Source organism: Pan troglodytes, chromosome 18 (genome assembly GCF_028858775.2).
Source record: "Pan troglodytes isolate AG18354 chromosome 18, NHGRI_mPanTro3-v2.0_pri, whole genome shotgun sequence".
Classification (NCBI taxonomy): Eukaryota; Metazoa; Chordata; class Mammalia; order Primates; family Hominidae; genus Pan; species Pan troglodytes.
The window spans coordinates 45,519,383-45,539,600 of NC_072416.2; the positions used below are offsets into that span (position 1 = coordinate 45,519,383).

The 20,218-nt window shown below is 40.4% G+C and overlaps 1 protein-coding gene across 15 annotated transcripts in view; it reads left to right on the forward strand.

Moving 5' to 3' along the window:
- Positions 1-20,218, forward strand: part of PHKB (phosphorylase kinase regulatory subunit beta) — a 240,879-nt gene that overhangs the window by 82,199 nt on the left and 138,462 nt on the right. For all 15 annotated transcript variants that reach the window (XM_063797099.1, XM_009430740.5, XM_063797100.1 and 12 more), the window contains one exon: positions 3,863-3,978. In XM_063797099.1, coding sequence (XP_063653169.1) covers positions 3,863-3,978 — 116 coding nt within the window. The remainder of the gene's footprint in view (positions 1-3,862; positions 3,979-20,218) is intronic.

Here is a 20,218-nt window from a genome sequence, read left to right on the forward strand (position 1 = left end):
TTTAGTATCAGGATGATGCTGGCCTCATAAAATGAGTTAGAGAGGATTCCCTCTTTCTCTATTGATTGGAATAGTTTCAGAAGGAATGGTACCAGCTGCTTCTTGTACCTCTGGTACAATTTGGCCGTGAATCCATCTGGTCCTGGACTTTTTTTGGTTGGTAGGCTATTAATTATTGCCTCAATTTCTGAGCCTATTATTGATCTATTCAGCTATTCAACTTCTTCCTGGTTTAGTCATGGGAGGCTGTAGGTCTCCAGGAATGTATCAATTTCTTCTAGATTTTCTACTTTATTTGCATAGAGGTGTTTGTAGTATTCTCTGATGGTAGTTTGTATTTTTGTGGGATCAGTGGTGATATCCCCTTTATCATTTTTATTACATCTATTTGATTCTTCTGTCTTTTCTTCTTTATTAGTCTTGCTAGTCGTCTATCAATTTTGTTGATCTTTTCAAAAAACCAGCTCCTGGATTCATTGATTTTTTGAAGGGTTTTTTGTTTCTCTATCTCCTTCAGTTCTGCTCTGATCTTAGTTATTTATTGCCTTCTCCTAGCTTTTGAATGTGTTTGCTCTTGCTTCTCTAGTTCTTTTAATTGTGATGTTAGGGTGTCGATTTTGGATCTTTCCCAGTTTCTCCAATAGGCATTTAGTGCTATAAATTTCCCTCTACATATGGCTTTAAGTGTATCCCAGAGATTCTGTTACGTTGTGTCTTTGTTCTCGTTGGTTTCAAAGAACATCTTTATTTCTGCCTTCATTTCGTTATGTACCCAGTAGTCATTCAGGAGCAGGTTCTTCAGTTTCCATGTAGTTTTGTGGTTTTGAGTGAGTTTGTTGATCCTGAGTTGTAAGTTGATGGCACTGTGGTCTCAGAGACAGTTTGTTGTGATTGTTGTTCTTTTACATTTGCTGAGGAGTACTTTACTTCCATATATGTGGTCAATTTTGTAATAAGTGTGATGTGTTGCTGAGAAGAATGTATATTCTGTTGATTTGGGGTGTAGAGTTCTGTAGATGTCTATTACATGCAATTGTTCCAGAGCTGAGTTCACATCCTGGATATCCTTGTTACCCTTCTGTCTTGTTGATCTGTCTAATATTGACCGTGGGGTGTTAAAGTCTCCCATTATTATTGTGTGGGAGTCTAAGTCTCTTTGTAAGTCTCTAAGGACTTGCTTTATGAATCTGGGTGCTCCTGTATTGGGTGCACATATCATATATTTTGGATAGTTAGGTGTTCTTGTTGAACTGATCCCTTTACCATTATGTAATGGCCGCCTTTGTCTCTTTTGATCTTTGTTGGTTTAAAGTCTGTTTTATCAGAGACTAGGATTGCAACCCCTGCTTTTTTTTGTTTTCCATTTGCTTGGTAGATCTTCCTCCATCCCTTTATTTTGAGCCTATGTGCGTCTCTGCATGTGAGATGGGTCTCCTGAGTACAGCATACTGATGGGTCTTGACTCTTTATCCAGTTTGCCAGTCTGTGTCTTTTAATTGCGGCATTTAGCCCATTTACATTTAAGGTTAATATTGTTATGTGTGAATTTGATCCTGTCATTATGATGCTCTCTGGTTATTTTGCCTGTTAATTGATGCAGTTTCTTCCTAGCATCGATGGTCTTTCCATCTGGCATGTTTTTGGAGTGGCTTGTACTGGTTGTTCCTTTCCATGTTTAGTGCTTCCTTCAGGAGCTCTTGTAAGGCAGGCCTGGTGGTGATAAAATCTCTCAGCATTTGCTTGTCAGTAAAGGATTTTATTTCTCCTTCACTTATGAAGCTTAGTTTGGCTGGATATGTAATTCTGGGTTGAAAATTCTTTTCTTTATGAATGGCGAATATTGGCCCCCACTCTCTTCTGGCTTGTATGGTTTCTGCCGAGAGGTCTGCTGTTAGTCTGATGGGCTTCCCTTTGTGGGTAACCCGACCTTTCTCTCTGGCTGCTGTTAATATTTTTTCCTTCATTTCAACCTTGGTGAATTTGACAGTTATGTGTCTTGAGGTTGCTCTTTTCGAGGAGTATGTTTGTGGTGTTCTCTGTATTTCCTGAATTTGAACGTTGGCCTGCCTTGCTAGGTTGGGGAAGTTCTCCTGGATAATATCCTGAAGCGTGTTTTCCACTTGGTTCCATTCTCTATCCCTTTCAGGTACACGAATCAAACGTAGATTTCGTCTGTTCACATAGTCCCATATTTCTTGGAGGCCTTGTTCGTTTCTTTTTACTCTTTTTTCTCTAAATATCTCTTCTCACTTCATTTCATTCATTTGATCTTCAATCACTGATACCCTTTCTTCCACTTGATCGAATTGGCTACTGAAGCTTGTGCATGTGTCACGTAGTTCTTGTGCCATGGTTTTCAGCTCCATCAGATCAGTTGAGGTCTTCTCTACACTGTTTATTCTAGTTAGCCATTCATATAATCTTTTTTCAAAGTTTTTAGCTTCCTTGCAATGGGTTCTAACATCCTCCTTTAGCTCGGATAATTTTGTTATTACCAACTTTCTGAAGCCTACTTCTTTGAACTCGTCAAAGTCATTCTCCATCCAGCTTTTTTCTGTTGCTGGTGAGGAGCTGCGGTTCTTTGGAGAAGGGGCATTCCTGTTTTTAGAACTTTCAGCTTTTCTGCTCTGGTTTCTCCCCGTCTTTGTGGCTTTACCTACCTTTGGTCTTGATGATGGTGACCTACAGATGGGGTTTTGGTGTGGATGTCCTTTTCGTTGATGTCGATGCTATTCCTTTCTGTTTGTTAGTTTTCCTTCTAACAGTCAGGCCCCTCAGCTGCAGCTCTGTTGGAGTTTGCTGCAGGTCCACTCCAGACCCTGTTTCCCTGGGTATCACCAGTGGAGACTGCAGAACAGCAAATATTGCAGAACAACAAATACTGCTGCCTGAACCTTCCTCTGGAAGCTTTGACTCAGAGGGGCACCCAGCTGTATGAGGTGTCAGTCAGCCCCTACTCGGACGTGTCTCCAAGTTAGGCTACATGGGGGTCAGGGACCCACTTGAGGAGGCAGTTTGTCTGTTCTTAGAGGGCAAACACTGTGCTGGCAGAACCACTGCCCTCTTCAGAGCTGTTGGACTGGGATGTTTAACTCTGCAGAAGTTTCAGCTGCATTTTTTTCACCTATGCCATGCCCCCACAAGTGGAGTCTACAGAAGCAGGGGTCCTCCTTGAGCTGTGGTGGGCTCCACCTATAGCTTCCTGGCTGCTTTGTTTACCTACTCAAGCCTCCACAATGGTGGACCCCCTTCGCCCAGCCAGGCTTGCTGCCGTGCAGTTCGATCTCGGACTGCTGTTCTAACAGTGAGCAAGGCTCCATGGCCATGGGACCCGCTGAGCAAGGTGCAGGATATAATCTCCTGGTGTGCCGTTTGCCAAGACCAGTGGAAAAGCACAGTATTTAGGTGACAGTGTCCCAATTTTTCTGGTACAGTCTGTCATGGCTTCCCTTGGCTAGGAAAGGGAAATCCCCTGACCCCTTGCACTTCTTGGGTGAAGCGATGCCCCACCCTGCTTCAGCTCGCTTTCCGTGGGCTGCATCCACTGTCCGACCATTCCCAATGAGGTGAACCGATTATCTCAGTTGGAAATGCAGAAATCACCCGTCTTCTGCGTTGATCATGCTGGGAGCTGAAGACCGGAGCTGTTCGTATTCGGCTGTCTTGGAATGGACCCCTAATTTTTGTATTTTTTAGTAGAGACGGGTTTCTGCATGTTGGTCATGCTGGTCTCAAACTCCAAACCTCACGGAATCCCTCCCCTCAGCCTCCCAAATTGCTGGGATTACAGGCATGAGCCACTGCACCCGGCCTATGTCCTGTTATTGAGTATGTCCTTATGTTTCATTTCTTTTTCTTTTAGGTCTCTTTTATTCAAAACCTTGTATTTTGTGTGGAAAGAGTTTACCGTGTGCCTGACTTTGGTGTCTGGGAAAGAGGAAGCAAATATAATAATGGCAGCACAGAGCTACATTCGAGGTAATTTGCTGATTTCTGAGGTTTTTTTTTAAATTAAATGTATGGAATTTGAATATGAAGAAATACTGAAGCATTAGATTGGAACTGTGATTCATATGTTAATTTGTAGCAATTTTTTTCTACCTATGATGCAGATGGAAGTCACTTAAAATTAACACAAAAGAGCCCATCCTCAGTACCCATAAACAGATGCAAGAAAGAAGTAGGTGTCTTTCCCAACCTCCCAAGGTGTCAGTACATGCATGTCAGCCTTCATCATTAATCCACAGCTTGGCCTTTCTGCTCAACCAAGTCATTTTCTTTTTCCTCTTTGAAATTACCTCATTTGAAATGTCAAGTACATTAAAATTTTCAAACACCAGTTGTATATGCACTGAATATAAAATTTCCTTCCATGTTATAGAGCTGATTTTTATCCTGACCACGGATGCTTACACTGTTCACATAAAACTTAACATTCATTGTTATCAGTAAGGTGTGTGATCAACATCTTGAGCTGTGGTTTAGTGCGTTTGAATAAGCAACAATAGCTGATAACTGATGTTAGTAGTTTATGAATTTCTTTTAATCCTTAGGGTTAAGGAAGTAGCTTTAGTGACTGATTGTACCTTTCCTAAATCCTAGTTTTATGCCTAGGAGATCATATTTTAATAACAAAATAATATAGTTCAATAAGTCCTATCCATGTTGCACTAAAAGATGTAAGAATTTAAGCTAAAAGTTATCACTGTCAGTTTGGATTATTGGGACTTAAATTAAGTAAAGAAACAGTCTAGAGGCTGGGCACGGTGGCTCACGCCTGTAATCCCGGCACTTTGGGAGGCCAAGGTGGGCAGATCACGAGGCCAGGAGTTTAAGACAAGCGTGGCCAACATGGTGAAACTCCGTCTTTACCAAAAATACAAAAAGTAGCTGGGCATGGTGGTGCGTGCCTGTAATCCCAGCAGCTGGGGAGGCTGAGGCAGGAGAATGGCTTGAACCCAGGAGGCGGAGGTTGCAGTGAACCAAGATTGTGCCACTGCACTCCAGCCTGGGTGACAGAGCAAGACTCCGTCTCAAAAAAAAAAAAAAAAAGAAACACTGTAGAAAACACTGGTTGAGAGGAACCCAAAGTGTTCTCTATTTTGTGATAGACTAATCACACACACAAAAATAAGATGACATAAGATATTTAGTAAACCAAAAACCAGCTCCAGATCACTAGCTGTGTAACCCTCAACAAGTTATGTGACCTTTTTATGATTCAGTTTTCTCATCTGTAAAATAAAGATAATAATTTCTACTATATGTCCTTGTTATAATAATTGTTGTCATTGTTGTAATAGTATATATAAAGCATTTGAATGCCTAGCATAAGAACTAGAATGCTAGTGTACTTACACATTTAGGAACATTTTAATAAAAAATAAAAAATATTTAAATTAAAAGGACTTTCGGATTAATCCTTAACTAACATGGAAACCTTTTTCTTTAGGTTTTGTGATTCATATGAGGAATTTTTACAGTATAGACCAGAATAGTATCAATCAATGAAAAAGTCAGTGAAGTAGAGGAATAATTTGTGGTAAAGCTCATTTCAGACATTAAACAGATTCTGGCAAATACTAAAATTAAATAGATGATGTTATAATTCAGCCCTCATCCAAATTAAGTTCTCAACATTCCAGATTATCACTCAAATTATAAGAAATTTGATCTGATAAGATGATTTTTAAAATTTACCTTTTCAGTACATATGATTATCAGATATCTTCCTTGTTTCTTAATAAGCATTTAATATATGTCAGTCTGACCCCGTTGCCATATTTTCAGCATGAAATATTTGGAATAGAAGTTTTTCTGTTTATAAAAACTGTAGTAGGCCAGGTGCAGTGGCTCACAGCTGTAATCCAACACTTTGGGAGGCTGAGGCGGGCAGATCACCTGACACCGGGGGTTTGAGATCAGTCTGACCAACATGGTGACACCCTGTCTCTACTTAAAAAAAAATACAAAAATTAGCCTGGCATGGTGGCATGCGCCTGTAATCCTAGCTACTTGGGAGGCTGGGGCAGGAGAATCTCTTGAACCTGGGAGGTGGAGGTTGCAGTGAGCCGAGATCGTGCCGCTGCACTCCAGCCTGGGTGACAGAATGAGACTCCATCACAAAAAGAAAGAAAAAAAAACGCTAACCTGTAGTAAACTCAGAAAGAACCTTAAATAAAAGTTACTACTGACCCTAGAAAGTGAGGATGTCAGAAGGTCCCTGGTGACAAAACAGGCTCCAACTTGTATTCCTATAATTGAGGTGGCAGTCTTTAAATTGATTCATTAAGGTTTTTATTTGAAGGCTTGAAAAATCATTATGTGATTTTTTTTTTGCCATCGTTTGCGTGCAAAATTAATCTTAATTGTAGTAGGCCGATTTTGTTCAAATGGATGAGAGATGAAGTTTGTCGTTTAAGTTTGGATGATGGGTTTTATACTTTATTTGACATTGATGTTCTACTTGTCCATGGTATAACACTTTAAAATTCCCCAAAAGAACTTTAACCTTAATTTTTTATTTGAAAGTTTCCAAGGTCAGGTCTTCACAAGCCTGTTTTGAATCTATCACCTCTGATGTCCAAAGGATACATTTTGAAACTGCGAGAGAATTGAACTCCATGTGCTCACGGAGGTAGTGATGGCTGTGGTAGTGGGCGGCCAGTATCTTTCTGTGCTTAGGCCTGTGTAGTGGAATGTAGAGCTGCTACTAGCCTGGGATCAAGTCACACCTCTTAGTCTGTCTCTGCTGTAGGATACCCCAGAACTATTTGGGATTAATTGGATCTATTCTTTACTGTTTAGTGCAGTATCCTTGTTATATCCTGAAACTGTTCTCATAATTTCAGACAGCTTGAATTAATACATAGTAATACTTGCCATAAGTACTTACCCTTCCCTTTGTAGTCTGACACTTTCTCTGCCACTCTCCTTTCTCAGTGCTATACAGTCATCTGTACCAGGAGTCAGAGAGAGAACAGAGCATAATCTGAGTGTTGCCTTGGTGCTCACTAGGGCCTCAGCTGAAGTGACTGGCTCTTCCTTTCCTTGCCACACTGAGTACATCCCTTCTAAGCTGTGAATCCATTTTGTCCTGGGCTTTTGTTGGTTGGTAGGCTTTTATTGGTTATTGGCTGTTACGAGGATGATCCTGGCCTCATAAAGTGAGTTAGGGAGGAGTCCCTCTTTTCTGTTGTTTGGAATACTTTCAGAAGGAGTGGTACCAGCTCCACTTTGTACCTCTGGTAGAATTCAGGTGTGAATCCGTCTGGTCCTGGGCTTTTTTTGGTTGGTAGGCTATTAATTACTGCCTCAATTTCAGAACTTGTTATCAGTCTATTCAGGGATTCGACTTCTTCCTGGTTTAGTCTTGGGAGGGTGTATGTGTCCAGCAATTTATCCATTTCTTCTAGATTTTCTAGTTTATTTGCGTAGAGGTGTTTATGGTATTCTCTGATGGTAATTTCTATTTCTGTGGGATCAGTGATGATATCTCCTTTATCATTTTTTATTGTGTCTATTTGATTCTTCTCTCTTTTCTTCTTTATTAGTCTTGGTAGTGGTCTATTTCATTAATCTTTTCAAAAAACCAGCTCTTGGATTCCTTGATTTTTTTGAAGGGTTTTTTGTGTCTCTATCTCCTTCAGTTCTGCTCTGATCTTAGTTATTTCTTGTCTTCTGCTAGCTTTTGAATTTGTTTGCTCCTGCTTCTCTAGTTCTTTTAATTGTGAAGTTAGGGCGTCGATTTTAGATCTTTCCCACTTTCTCCTGTGGGCATTTAGTGCTATAAATTTTCCTCTAAACACGGCTTTAGCTGTGTCCCAGAGATTCTGGTACATTGTGTCTTTGTTCTCATTGGTTTCAAAGAACTTATTTATTTCTGCCTTCATTGCGTAATTTACCCAGTAGTCATTCAGGAGCAGGTTCTTCAGTTTCCATGTAGTTTTGTGGTTTTGAGTGAGTTTCTTAATCCTGAGTTCTAATTTGATTGCACTGTGGTTTGAGAGACAGTTTGTTATGATTGCCATTGTTTTGCATTTGCTGAGGAGTATTTTACTTCCAATTATGTGGTCAATTTTAGAATAAGTGTGATGTGGTGCTGAGAAGAATGTATATTCTGTTGATTTGGTGGGGAGAGTTTTGTAGATGTCTGTTAGGTCCACTTGGTCCAGAGCTAAGTTCAAGTCCTGAATATCCTTGTTAATTTTCTGTCTCGTTATCTGTCTAATACTGACAGTCAGGTGTTAAAGTCTTCCACTATTATTGTGTGGGAGTGTAAGTCTCTTTGTAGGTCTCTAAGGACTTGCTTTATGAATCTGGGTGCTCCTGTATTGGCTGCACATATATATAGGATAGTTAGCTCTTCTTGTTGCATTGATCACTTTACCATTATGTAATGGCCTTCTTTGTCTTTCTTGATCTTTGTTGATTTAAAGTCTGTTTTATCAGAGACTAGGATTGCCACCCTGCTTTCTTTTTTTTCTTTCCATTTGCTTGGTAAATACTCCTCCATCCGTTTATTTTGAGCCTATGTTTCTTTGCACATGAGATGGATCTCCTGAATACAGCACACTGATGGGTCTTTACTCTTTATCCAGTTTTCCAGTCTCTGTTTTTTAACTGGGGCATTTAGCCCATTTACATTTAAGTTTAATATTGGTATGTGAGAATTGGATCCTGTCATTATGATGCTAGCTGGTTGTTTTGCCCGTTACTTCATGCAGTTTCTTCATAGTGTCGATGGTCTTTACCATTTGGCATGTTTTTGCAGTGGCTGGTATTGGTTTTTCCTTTCCATATGTAGTGCTTCCTTCAGGAGCTCTTGTAAGGCAGGCCTGGTGGTGACAAAATCTCTCAGAATTTGCTCATCTGTAAAGGATTTTATTTCTCCTTCGCTTATGAAGCTTAGTTTGGCTGGATATGAAATTCTGGGTTTAAAATTCTTTTCTTTAAGAATATTGAGGCCGTGGTGGCTCACACCTGTAATCCCAGCACTTTGGGAAGTCAAGGCAGGTGGATCACAAGGTCAGGAGTTCGAGACCGGCCTGGCCAAGATGGTGATACCTTGTCTCTACTAAAAATACAAAAATTAGCCGGGTGTGGTGGCGGGTGCCTGTAATCCCAGCAATTCGGGAGGCTGAGGCAGAGAATTGCTTGAACCCATTGAAATCAAGAGGCAGAGTTTGCGGTGAGCCGAGATTGTGTCACTGCGACAAAGACCCCGTCTCAAACACACACACACACACACACACACACACACACACACACCAAAAAACAAAGAATGTTGAATATTGATCCCCACTCTCTTCTGGCGTGTAGGGTTTCTGCAGAGAGATCTGCCGTTAGTCTGATGGGCTTCCCTTTGTGGGTAACCCAACCTTTCTCTCTGGCTGCCCTTAACATTTTTTCCTTCATTTCAACCTTGGTGAGTCTGACAATTATGTGTCTTGGGGTTGTTCTTCTCAAGGAGTATCTTTGTGGTGTTCTCTGTATTTCCTGAATTTGAATTTGGTCAGTCTTGCTAGGTTGGGGAAGTTCTCCTGCACAATATCTTGAAGAGTGTTTTCCTGCCTGGTTCCATTCTCCCCATCACTTTCAGGTACACCAACCAAACATAGGTTTGGTCTTTCCACATAGTCCCATATTTTTTGGAAGCTTTGTTCATTCCTTTTCATTATTTTTTCTCTAATCTTGTCTTCTCGCTTTATTTCATTAAGTTGATCTTCAATCTCTGATATCCTTTCTTCTGCTTGATCGATTCGGCTCTTGATAACTTGTGTACGTGTCATGAAGTTCTCGTACTGTGTTTTTCAGTTTCGTCAGGTCATTTATGTTCTTCTCTAAGCTGGTTATTCTAGTTAGCAATTCATCTAACCTGTTTTCAAAGTTGTTAGCTTCCTTGCATTTGGTTAGAACATACTCCTTTAGCTCATTACCCACCTTCTGAAGCCTACTTCTGTCAGTTCATCAAACATTCTCCATCCAGTTTTGTTCCCTTGCTGGCAAGGAGTTGTGATCCTTTGGAGGAGAAGAGGCTAATGGTTTTTGGAAGTTTCAGCCTTTTTGCACTGGTTCCTCCCCCTGTTCATCGATTTATCTGCCTTTAGTCTTTGATGTTGGTGACCTTCAGATGGGGTCTCTGAGTGGACATCCTTTTTGTTAAGATATTGATGCTATTCCTTTCTGTTTATTAGTTTTGCTTCTAACAGTTAGGGCCCTCTGCCACAGGTCTGCTGGACTTTGCTGGAGGTCCACTCCAGACCCTGTTTGCCTGGGTATCACCAGCGGAGGCTGCAGAACGTCAAAGATTGCTACCTGTTTCTTCCTCTGGAAGCTTTGTCTCAGAGGGGCACCCGCCAGATGCCAGCTGGATCTCTCCTGTATGAGATATCTATCAGCTCCCAGTCAGGAGACACAGGTGTCAGAACCCACCTGAGGAGGCAGTCTGACCCTTAGCAGACTTGAGGTCCACTGCTCTCTTCACAGCTGGCAAGAAGGGACGTTTAAGTCTGCTGAAGCTGCGCCCACAGCTTCCCCTTCCCTCTGTCCCAGGGAGATGGAAGTTTTATGTATAAGCCCCTGACTGTGGCTGCTGCCTTTTTTTCAGAGATGCCCTACTCAGAGAGGAGGAATCTAGAGAGGCAGTCTGGCTACAGCAGCTTTGCTGAGCTGCAGTGGGCTCTGCCCAGTTGGAACTTCCCCATGACTTTGTTTACACTGTGAGGGGAAAACCACCTACTCAAGCCTCAGTAATGGTGAACGCCCCTTTCCCCACCAAGCTGGAGTGTCCCAGGTCAACTTCAGACTGCTGTGCTGGGAACGAGAATTTCGAGCCAGTGGATCTTAGCTTGCTGGGCTCTATGGGGGTGGGATCTGCTGAGCTAGACCACTTGGTGCCCTGGCTTCAGTCCCCTTTCCAGGGGAGTGAACGGTTCTGTCTCCCTGGCGTTCCAGGTGCCACTGGGGTATGAAAAAAATCTCCTGCAGCTAGCTCGGTGTCTTCCCAAATGGCCACCCAGTTTTGTGCTTGAAACCCAGGGCCCTGGTGGTGTAGGCACCTAAGGGAATCTCCTGGTCTGTGTGTTGCAAAGACTATGGGAAAAGTGTAGTATCTGGGCCAGATTGTATCGTTCCACGCAGCATAGTCCCTCACCGCTTCCTTTGGCTAGGGGAGGGAGTTCCCTGAAGCCTTGCATTTCCTGGGAGAGGCGACGCCCCAGCCTGCTTCAGCTCGCTCTCTGTGGGCCGCACCCACTATCTAACCAGTCCCACTGAGATGAGCTGGATACCTCAGTTGGAAATGCAGAAATCACCCGCCTTCTGCATTGGTCTTGCTGGGAGCTGCAGACCACAGCTGTTCCTGTTTGGCCATCTTGCCAGACTCCTGACTTTTAGCTTTTTAAAGTGGTTTTATGTTCTATTCTCTTCGCTTTTCTAATGAAGAAAGCCATCACTAAAATATCAGATAAATAACAATCATAGCACCACTTTACTCAGTTTAAGAGGCTTTCAGTGACCCTTTTATTCCATATGGTGCTTATTACTTAAAGTAACTACTTAGTCTTCTAAAGTCATTTTTGATATTTCCTTCATCGAACTATGATAGAAGCTACTGTCCAACCATTCTGCTTCATTTTATATATCTTTGCCATACTGAACAATTCACTTATATTTTTTGAAACCATAGTACTGTGAAGTCCTTGTTCTTCTAGGAAATATGATTGGTAGCTCAGGGATTTAAAACAGTGTTAATGAACAGAAGATTGTGAATTTAATTCTCATGCCTGCCAGTTACTTTTGTGAATTCCATGGTAGGTGTGAAATTAAATAGACAGACCTATCTTTTCCATAAAAGCTTTGATGTATGCAACAAATCACTATCTCCCAAACAAATGTTGCTTTATTTTCGCTCTCTTCAGTGAATATTAGAATAAAGATGTTAAGGTACCATCTTGCAATAATCAAATCAGTCAATGTTCTATTGGTATTAGTCATCTGCTATTAATATGTTCAATAGCTTATAATAGAATAATTTAGTTTCCTGAGAGTGTCTTGTACCATTAAAATATTTTGAATTTCTTACAACAATATATATTGCCAACAATAGAAATTGCCATTAAAATGTAAGATCATGTTGGCTTAGGATTGACTTGGCGATGTGGGCTCTTTTTTGGTTCCATATGAACTTTAAAGTAGTTTTTTCCAATTCTGTGAAGAAAGTCATTGGTAGCTTGATGGGGATGGCATTGAATCTATAAATTACCATGGGCAATATGGCCATTTTCATGATATTGATTCTTCCTACCCATGAGCATGGAATGTTCTTCCATTTCTTTGTATCCTCTTTTATTTCATTGAGCAGTGGTTTGTAATTCTCCTTGAAGAGGTCCTTCATGTCCCTTGTAAGTTGGATTCCTAGGTATTTTATTCTCTTTGAAGCCATTGTGAATGGGAGTTCACTCATGATTTGGCTCTCTGTTTGTCTGTTTTTGGTGTATAAGAATGCTTGTGATTTTTGCACATTGATTTTCTATCCTGAGAATTTACTGAAGTTGCTTATCAGCTTAAGGAGATTTTAGGCTGAGACGATGGGATTTTCTAGATATACAATCATGTCATCTGCAAACAGGGACAGTTTGATTTCCTCTTTTCCTAATTGAATGCCCTTTATTTCCTTCTCCTGCCTAATTGCCCTGGCCAGAACTTCCAACACTATGTTGAATAGGAGTGGTGAGAGAGGGCATCCCTGTCTTGTGCCCATTTTCAAAGGGAATGCTTCCAGTTTTTGCCCATTCAGCATGATATTGGCTGTGGGTTTGTCATAGATAGCTCTTATTATTTTGAGATACGTCCCATCAATACCTAATTTATTGAGAGTTTTTAGCATGAAGTGTTGTTGAATTTTGTCCAAGGCCTTTTCTGCATCTATTGAGATAATCATGTGGTTTTTGTCGTTGGTTCTGTTTATATGCTGGATTACATTTATTGATTTGCGTATATTGAACCAGCCTTGCATCCCAGGGATGAAGCCCACTTGATCATGGTGGATAAGCTTTTTGATGTGCTGCTGGATTCGGTATGCCAGTATTTCATTGAGGATTTGTGCGTCAATGTTCATCAAGGATATTGGTCTAAAATTCTCTTTTTTGGTTGTGTCTCTGCCAGCCTTTGGTATCAGGATGATGCTGGCCTCATAAAGTGAGTTAGGGAGGATTCCCTCTTTTTCTATTGATTGGAATAGTTTCAGAAGGAATGGTACCAGTTCCTCCTTGTACCTCTGGTAGAATTCAGCTGTGAATCCATCTGGTCCTGGACTCTTTTTGGTTGGTAAGCTACTGATTATTGCCACAATTTCAGAGCCCGTTATTGGTCTATTCAGAGATTCAACTTCTTCCTGGTTTAGTCTTGGGAGGGTGTATGTGTCGAGGAATTTATCCATTTCAGAAATATAGATCAATGGAACAGAACAGAGCCCTCAGAAATAACGCCGCATATCTACAACTACCTGATCTTTGACAAACCTGAGAAAAACAAGCAATGGGGAAAGGATTCCCTATTTAATAAATGGTGCTGGGAAAACTGGCTAGCCATATGTAGAAATCTGAAACTGGATCCCTTCCTTACACCTTATACAAAAATTAATTCAAGATGGATTAAAGACTTACACGTTAGACCTAAAGCCATAAAAACCCTAGAAAAAAACCTGGGCATTACCATTCAGGACATAGGCATGGGCAAGGACTTCATGTCTAAAACACCAAAAGCAATGGCAACAAAAGCCAAAATTGACAAATGGGACCTAATTAAACTAAAGAGCTTCTGCACAGCAAAAGAAACTACCAACAGAGTGAACAGGCAGCCTACAAAATGGGAGAAAATTTTCGCAACCTACTCATCTGACAAAGGGCTCATATCCAGAATCTACAATGAACTCAAACAAATTTACAAGAAAAAAACAAACAACCCCATCAAAAAGTGGGCAAAGGACATGAACAGACACTTCTGAAAAGAAGACATTTATGCAGCCAAAAAACACATGGAAAAATGCTCACCATCACTGGCCATCAGAGAAATGCAAATCAAAACCACAGTGAGATACCATTTCGCACCAGTTAGAATGGCCATCGTTAAAAAGTCAGGAAACAACAGGTGCTGGAGAGGATATGGAGAAATAGGAACACTTTTACACTGTTGGTGAGACTGTAAACTAGTTCAACCATTGTGGAAGTCAGTGTGGTGATTCCTCAGGGATCTAGAACTAGAAATACCATTTGACCCAGCCATCCCATTACTGGGTATATTCCCAAAGGATTATAAATCATGCTGCTATAAAGACACATGCACACATGTTTATTGCGGCACTATTCACAATAGCAAAGACTTGGAACCAACCCAAATGTCCAACAATGATAGACTGGATTAAGAAAATGTGGCCATATACACCATGGAATACTATGCAGCCATAAAAAAGGATGAGTTCATGTCCTTTGTAGGGACATGGATGAAATTGGATATCATCATTCTCAGTAAACTATCAAAAGGACAAAAAACCAAACACTGCATGTTCTCACTCATAGGTGGGAATTGAACAATGAGAACACATGGCCACAGGAAGGGGAACATCACACTCTGGGGACTGTGGTGGGGTGGGGGGAGGGGGGAGGGATAGCATTAGGAGATATACCTAATGCTAAGTGACGAGTTAATGGGTGCAGCACACCAGCATGGCACAGGTATACATATGTAACTAACCTGCACATTGTGCACATGTACTCTAAAACTTAAAGTATAATAATAATAAAATAAAAATAAATTTAAAAAATGTGAGGTCATGTTATGATTGTGTTTGGGTTTCTAAATAGCTTGCTGTTGCCAGAGATTTGAATAACTAGTGGATAATAAGTTAACATATTTGTGCATTTTATTCTAGTTCAGATACAGTATTTGTTTCTGTCTTTTGTTTGTTTTTGTTTTTTTGAGACATAGTCTCACTCTGTTGCTCTGGCTGGAGTGCAGTGGTGTGATCTTGGCTCACTGCAACCTCTGCTTCTGGGTTCAAGCAAGTCTCCTGCCTCAGCCTCTCTAGTAGCTGGGATTACAGGCATGTGCTACCAAGCCTGGAGAATTTTTGTATTTGTAGTAGAGACAGGGTTTTGCCATGTTGGCCAGGCTGGTCTTGAGCCCCTGACCTCAAGTGATCTTGCCCACCTTGGCCTCCCAAAGTGCTGGGATTACAGGCATGAGCCACCGTGCCCAGCCTTGTTTCTTTTAAAATGCCACATTTAGATGACAGTTTCCAAATTCATCCCGTAGCTGTTTTTTTGTACCATTAAAGACAGCCTTGGACTGGCTACATTGTGTTTCTAAGTACTGAATTTCATATGTGTTCGCCTTTTGAATAAGATATTTTCTTTTTACCTTTCAAAATACTGTAAATATTTAATAAAATATGTACCTCACACTGTAGGAGGAAGTTTTATGGTATTACTGGGTTGAGTGAATGTAAGTTTTTGTGCATTGGGGCCTAAGGGAGCTCCTGGGTCATCGGGAACACATTCTTAAGGAAGAAAGCAAGTTAACAATGAATGTTTTTACACAAACAGTCCAAATATACAACCCCAAGGGGCTTTTCTAACCCTTAGGGTCTAAGGGTCTAAAATTCTTGTTCCAATACTACCGTAATTTTGTTACTATTTTACAGTATTCAAAATTGTAATTGGCCTAATTGTTCTGGGTACATGGTAGAGTTTGCAAACTGACTTAAGCTTTTTTCCAGTTACCTATTGTTGCAAATAAACCCAAACTTAGAGGCATAAAAACAACAACAATCTTTTATTATTATTGTCTTACATTATTATTTATTATTAGATGGTAGACTGGGTTAAGCTAGGCAGTTTTTGCTCAGGGTCTCTAATGTGTTTGTCATCATTGTGACTGGGGCTGGGCTTATCTTGAAGGCTTTGTCACTCAGGTATCTGAGTGTTGACTAAGACCTTGGCAGGACCTGTCCACTGGAAGGCCTATGTGAAGTTTTTCCATATAGGCTTCCTAACAGCATGGTGGCTGGGTTCCAAGGCCCAGAATCCCAGGCAGAGAGTTAGGTGGGAGCTGTTTTCCTGTCTTATGACCTAGACTCAGAAGTCATGCAGTGTAAATTCCACCACATCCTATTTGTTAGAGTCACTAAGGCCAGCCCATAGTCTAGCAGGGGATATTAGACTCCATCTCTTGATGGGGAGAAGTGTCAAAGAATATCAGATGTGCTTTAAACCACCACGGGTCCTTCACTTGGATTTTACTCCTTTAGGTTCCAGCCCTTGTTATTTCTCTCCAAAAAAAACTTTGGACCTGCAAAGAGCCTGCTGCCATTAGTGTGCTAACAGTACCATATGAATTGTCATGAAATTTGTTTAACCTGTGGAAGCAAGTACTTCCTTCACTGGCAGGGAACCTTCACTAGCAGTGATATGCTAGGCTGCAGATTAGATTCATTAGGATAGTATCTTAAATCCAGATTATTGGCTCAGTTATTCTTGAAAAATCAGGGTAAATTGGTCAGCATAGATTCTAGTAGGGTACAAAGTTTTCACCAAAGAGCAGAAGTAAGAATGGATTTTAAAGCCGCTCTGGGCTTGTTCCCTCATCTTAAAAGTAGAGGGGATTAACAAAAGAAGTGTAAGACTTGTATAGGTTCTTGTACTTGTATATTGAAAACTGCAAAGAAATGTTGAGAGATATTAAAGGAGACCTAAATAAATGGAAAGACATCCTATGTTTATGTAATCTATGTAAAAAATCCAACTATCTTTGTTGCAGAAATTGACGAGCTGATTCTAAAACGCACACGGAAAGGTTAGGGAACCAGGCTAGCCAAAACAACCTCGAAAAAGAACAAAATTGGACTCACACTTTTCAATTTCAAAACTTACTGCAAAGCTACAATAATTAAAATAGTGTGGTTCTGGCATAAGGACAAGGAGATAGGTGAAACAGAATTAAGAGTACAGAAATAAACCCACACATCTGTAATCAATCGATTTTCATGAATGTGCAAAGACAATTCAGGGGGAAAGGATAGTTGTCAACAAATAGTGCTGGGACAGCTGGATGTCCACATGCAGAGGAATGAATCTGGACCCCTATTTCACACCATATACAAAAATTAATATGAAAGAGATCAAAGACCTATACCTATATGTAAGAGTTAAAAGTATAGAATTCTTTTTTACTCCAAAAATTTATATATTCATTTTATATCAATTGAAAAGTAATAATACGATATGATAGGGATGGAAAGATAGAAGATATATTTTGTGGGAAGATTTTTGCAAATATGTATATATGGTATAAGGAAGAGGAAAATGGGATGAACTGGGATGTTGGAAGCTGCTCATTCGGTGTTCAACTAAAAACAAGTGATTTAAAAACATGATCCATGGTGGTTGTCTTAATTTAAGGTGCCACATGTTCATTCTTTTGCCAAGAAATTTACTTATTTTTGGAAAGAACCTGAGGATTTAATCCAAATTCAGCAAAATTCTGCAAACATTTTGGGAAAATTGTTCTCAGTGGAATACTTTAGGAAATGAAAGAAAAGGAAGAGTCAAATGTGACTATGGAGATTTGAATCTTCAGTAACTTAAAAAACAGTGGGCAGGTAGCTGGGTGGACCCATTCCAGATGGTCCTGGGCATCATTCTACAGTTGTGATTTTCTTGTAAACTACCATGACTCTCACTGGCTTGGATTAAAGAGGTCGCTCTGTTTTCACTAACGCCTTCTGGCTATTATCACAACTCTGAGTTCTTCCCAAAGAGGGAAGTGATGTCTTTTCCAAATATGATGAGGCAGTTTTCAATGAGAAATTGTACAAGAGAAACCTTTTTTGTGAATTCTGTTTTTTAAAGTCAGAGTCATCACACTGGACTTTTTGTGAATGCATTTTCTAGTTTTGAGCTGCAGGAAGTGGACAGCTGAAGAATGCTTGGGGCTATACATGTTGATAAATTATAAGCTTTTATCTGATTGGATGAGGAATATTCAGTGTGTACACTCCAAAAAGGTATCTCAAGAGAACAACATTGGCAGCTGGTCTAAAAGCCTCTGGATAGCAATTATTTTCTCCTCTTCATTCCCTTGATGAATACACCAAGCCATTCATCATAGAGACTGGATGAAAATATACTTCCTTGGATATTCTTTCATTTAAGAATGATGTTTCCAGAAGAATGGACTCAAATTGTCCAAGTTCACTTTATCTCCAGAATTTAGTTTCTCCTTTAGGGCTCAATATGATTTTATATTTGCCAATTTTCTGAAGATACCTTCTGTTGAGTGGCCCTTTTTGGTTGCTTTTTAAAAAGGCGTATCCAGAGAGGGGTGGGTATGTTGTCATTCTCACAAACATCTGTGAGAGAAGCTCCAAAGAGCTGGCCTAGCTTTAAGGCTGGTAGAGTCATGCATAGGTTGTCCTGGCAAGTGTTAGACCCCTGCCAAAAGAAGGGCTCCTGAAAGATCGAAGGAGAGATGGAGTTCCCTGTCCCTGTGGCAGGAGCGTAATGGCTTGAGGATGGCTCATTTTAATTCTGTAAGGATGCTTGTGCCCCATGAGTGGACATGGGGCCTTTTTCATGCCAGAAGTGACCCACAGCTGGTAATCTTCAGAGCCCAAAATGTGGCCACGAAGTTCGCCATGGGCCAGCCCAAGAGAAGGGACCTCCCAGTAGAGATGTGGCCATTCCCCACTTTGTCCACATAGCTAGCTGTCCACAGGTTGTTCAGCACTATTTTATTTTTTATCTTAAAGGATTTCCTGCACTTGGTAGACAAAAGCAACAAATTGCTGAACAAAAAGAGATGCAGCTTCTGCCTCCTCCAGCCTCTGTTGAGTTGAGAATCAGCAGGGTAAGATCAGCACCCTCCAGTGATGTGGTTTTGTCATTGTGGGTGTCCATCTTGGAAAAAGGACTTTGCCTTAGTTAAAAATACATTATTGCTTAAACATGCTAACAGTCATCTGAACCTTCAGTGAGTTGTAAACTTCTTGCTGATGGAAGGTCTTGCCTCAGTCTTGATGGCTGCTGACTGATCAGGCTGGTGGTTGCTGAAGATTGGAATGGCTGTGACACTTTCTCAAAATAAGACAACAATGAAGTTTGCCACATTGAAGGACTCTTCCTTTCACAATAGATTTCTCTGTAACACATGATGCTGTTTGATAGCATTATACCCACATTAGAACTTTTCTCAAAATCAGAGTCAGTCCTCCCAAACCCTGCCACTGCTTTATCAGCTAAGTATGTGAAGCATTCTAAATCCTTTGTTGTCAACTCAATAATATTCACAGCTCTTTACCAGGAGTAAATTTCATCTCAAGAACCACTTTCTTTGCTCATCCATAAGAATCAATTCCTCATCCATTCAAGTTTTATCTTGAGTTTACAGGAATTTAGTCTCTTGTTATGGTCCACTTCTAATTCTAGTTCTTTTGCTATTTCCACCACATCTGCTCACTCTTCTTCCATTGAAGTCTTGAACTCCTCACACTTATCCATGACATTTGGAATCAGCTTCTTCCAAACTCCTGTTAATATTGACATTTTGACTTCCTCTCATGAATCTTGAATGTTCTTAGTGGCATCTAGAATGGCGAGTCCTTCCCTGATTTTCAGTTTACTTTGCTCAAATCCATCAGAGGAATCACTATCTATGGCAGCTGTTGCCTTGCAAGACATTTCTTAAATAATAAAACTTGAAAGTAAAATTAATCATTGATCCATGGAACTGCAGAATGAATGTTGTGTTAGTAGAAATGAAAACATTTATCTCCTTGTGCATCTCCATTAGAGCTCTTGGATAACCAGGTATATTGTCAATAAGTAGTAATATTTTCAAGGGAATCATTTATTTCTGAGCATCAGGTCTTACCAGAGGGCTTAAAATATTCAGGAAACCATGCTGTAAAAAGATGTGCTGTCATTCAGACTTTGTTGTTCCATTTCTAGAGCATAGAGTAGGTTTAACATTCTTTCTTAGTATTTGAACCCTACTTTCTTTTTTTCTTTTTCTTTTTAAAATTGTATTTCTATTTAGGGATACAAATGGTTTTTGGTTACATGGATGAATTTTATACTGAGGAAGTCTGGGCGTTAAGTGTACCCATCACCCAAATAATGTACATTGTACTCAGTATGTAATTATTTATCCCTCAGCCCCC